The sequence below is a fragment of the Buceros rhinoceros genome, unplaced genomic scaffold (assembly GCF_000710305.1).
Source record: "Buceros rhinoceros silvestris isolate BGI_N320 unplaced genomic scaffold, ASM71030v1 scaffold3996, whole genome shotgun sequence".
Taxonomy (NCBI): Eukaryota; Metazoa; Chordata; class Aves; order Bucerotiformes; family Bucerotidae; genus Buceros; species Buceros rhinoceros.
In genome coordinates, this window is record NW_010417969.1 from 43,330 (window position 1) to 45,364 (window position 2,035).

Consider the following 2,035-nt stretch of genomic DNA (forward strand, 5'->3'; position numbering starts at 1 on the left):
GAGCCGGTGCAGCCTTGTGCTTGCACCCAGTGCATGCTCTTTTAATTTAATTGATTAGATGAGGCCAACGGGTTGCTCATCACCTTCTCCTCTGATCATCCTTTATGCTACTAAGGGTCTTGGCAAGCTCGCTGACAGGAGCATGGTGGGGAGCTGGGTGTCCCCTGGGGCAGCAGGGAGCAAGGAGAGAGTGGGGCTGCCATTACGTATGAATGAGTCAATTAAGGACAAGAAGAGTGGCTGGCGAAGAGCAGCTCTCCCATTAGGCTCGTCTCTTTAATTAATGCTTGGAACAAGTTTCCAACAGGGGAAGGCAGACCAGACCTGGAGTGCTGGGGGAAGGAGAATTACAATGCCATCACTGTGCTGTCAGGAGATACTGTGATCTGCCTGCCTCCCCTTCCCATCTCTCCAGGGATGACTCCATGCACCTTCCCTCCAGAAACAAGAGGGAAGAGGCTTATCTGGAAACAACCAAGGGCAGGAAGGTGCCTGGGAAAGGAGGGCAGCGGAAAACTCATAAAAGGAAGGAAGAGAAAGGAGGAAAAAGATGATGATGAGTGGGAACCACAGCCAGGGTCTCTGAGTGACAAGCATATGTGGTGGGAACCCTCCTGAGATGCTCCCACCCATGACAGAAGTTCTAGGGCATACATCCAGCAACCTTCTCCCAGGTCCAGCAAGGCAGTGGGTGCAGGGCAGGCACAGAGGATGATGGGCAAGACAAAACCTTGCAAGAGGTAGTACATACCAAGGAGCTGGTGTAGGTGGGGTCAGACGTATCATCCTGCAGGTAGCGCGAGAGGCCGAAGTCTGACACTTTGCACACCAGGTTGCTGTTGACCAGAATGTTCCTGGCAGCCAGATCTCGGTGCACATAATTCATCTCTGCAAGGTACTTCATCCCGGCAGCAATTCCTCTGAGCATCCCCACCAGCTGGATCACTGTGAACTGCCCGTCATTTTGCTGCAACAGGAAGGAGCAGGCACAGGGGTGAGCGTGCAGACCCTATCAGGAGACCAGAGATGCTCACCCCCAACATTGGGATGATGTCACATCCCCCCAGAGGTCTATCCACCTGCCCTTCTGTGCCTGACTAAAGCAGAGAACACCCGTGTTTTTGGGGTGTACAGCACACTGCAACCAGCTCCCAAGCTAAGTAAACAGACAGTGATTTACAGGATGGGATGCCAACATCATATTCCCAAATCCCACAGCTGAACAACAGCCCATACAGCCCCATCTCATCTTACCCGCAGGAATGAGTCCAGGGCCCCATTCTCCATGAACTCTGTGATGATCATGACTGGTCGGCTTTTGGTCACCACCCCTTCCAGCCTAATGATGTTGGGGTGGTCGAACTGTCCCATGATGCTGGCCTCGCTCAGGAAATCCCGGCGCTGCTTCTCAGAGTAGCCAGCTTTGAGCGTTTTGATGGCCACATAGATCTCCCGCTTGCCAGGCAATTTCAGGCGTCCTTTATACACTTCTCCAAACTCCCCTGCAAGTGCAAGACCATCCGCTATCACCTCCTCCTCCTCCACGTAACACATTGCGAAGAGTAAGAGCACCTTGAGCTGCTTGATCTCCAAACCAGCTGGCTGAGAAATGCCAGCCCGTTAACACTTCAACAATGCTCTCCTCTATAAATCTACTCATCTGCCCTCTTTAAAAGGGGCGATGTCCGCTGCTGAGGACATGTTTGGGCTTGCAACCCTTTTCAAGGCGGTAAGAGCCCAGCACGGACAGAGAGAGAGGTATCCATCACAAGAGATGAGAGAGAGAGGATGCCATCACAAGAGCCCAGCACGGGCAGCACGGAAGCAGAGACTGAGGCCACTCTTGCAAACCCCAGCAAGAAGTATTTACAGGGCAAGAGCACCAACTTTTAACGACTACATCAAATATAAGGTGTCAGCACTGAGAATCACGGTTGCCTTTTTGCACATCACTTATCTTGAAATGGAAAATAATTGGGCTGTTTTCATTGCTGCTCACTGATTTAAAATACAGAGAAAACGTCCTCTCATTTTC

At 51.6% G+C, this 2,035-nt stretch overlaps 1 protein-coding gene across 3 annotated transcripts in view; it reads right to left on the reverse strand.

The window, feature by feature from the left end:
• Nucleotides 1-2,035, reverse strand: part of EPHB1 (EPH receptor B1) — a 49,489-nt gene that overhangs the window by 3,474 nt on the left and 43,980 nt on the right. For all 3 annotated transcript variants that reach the window (XM_010138344.1, XM_010138345.1, XM_010138343.1), the window contains exons 11-12: nt 1,255-1,502; nt 752-967 (exon numbers count right to left, since the gene is read on the reverse strand). In XM_010138344.1, the coding sequence (XP_010136646.1) occupies nt 752-967; nt 1,255-1,502 (464 nt within the window). The remainder of the gene's footprint in view (nt 1-751; nt 968-1,254; nt 1,503-2,035) is intronic.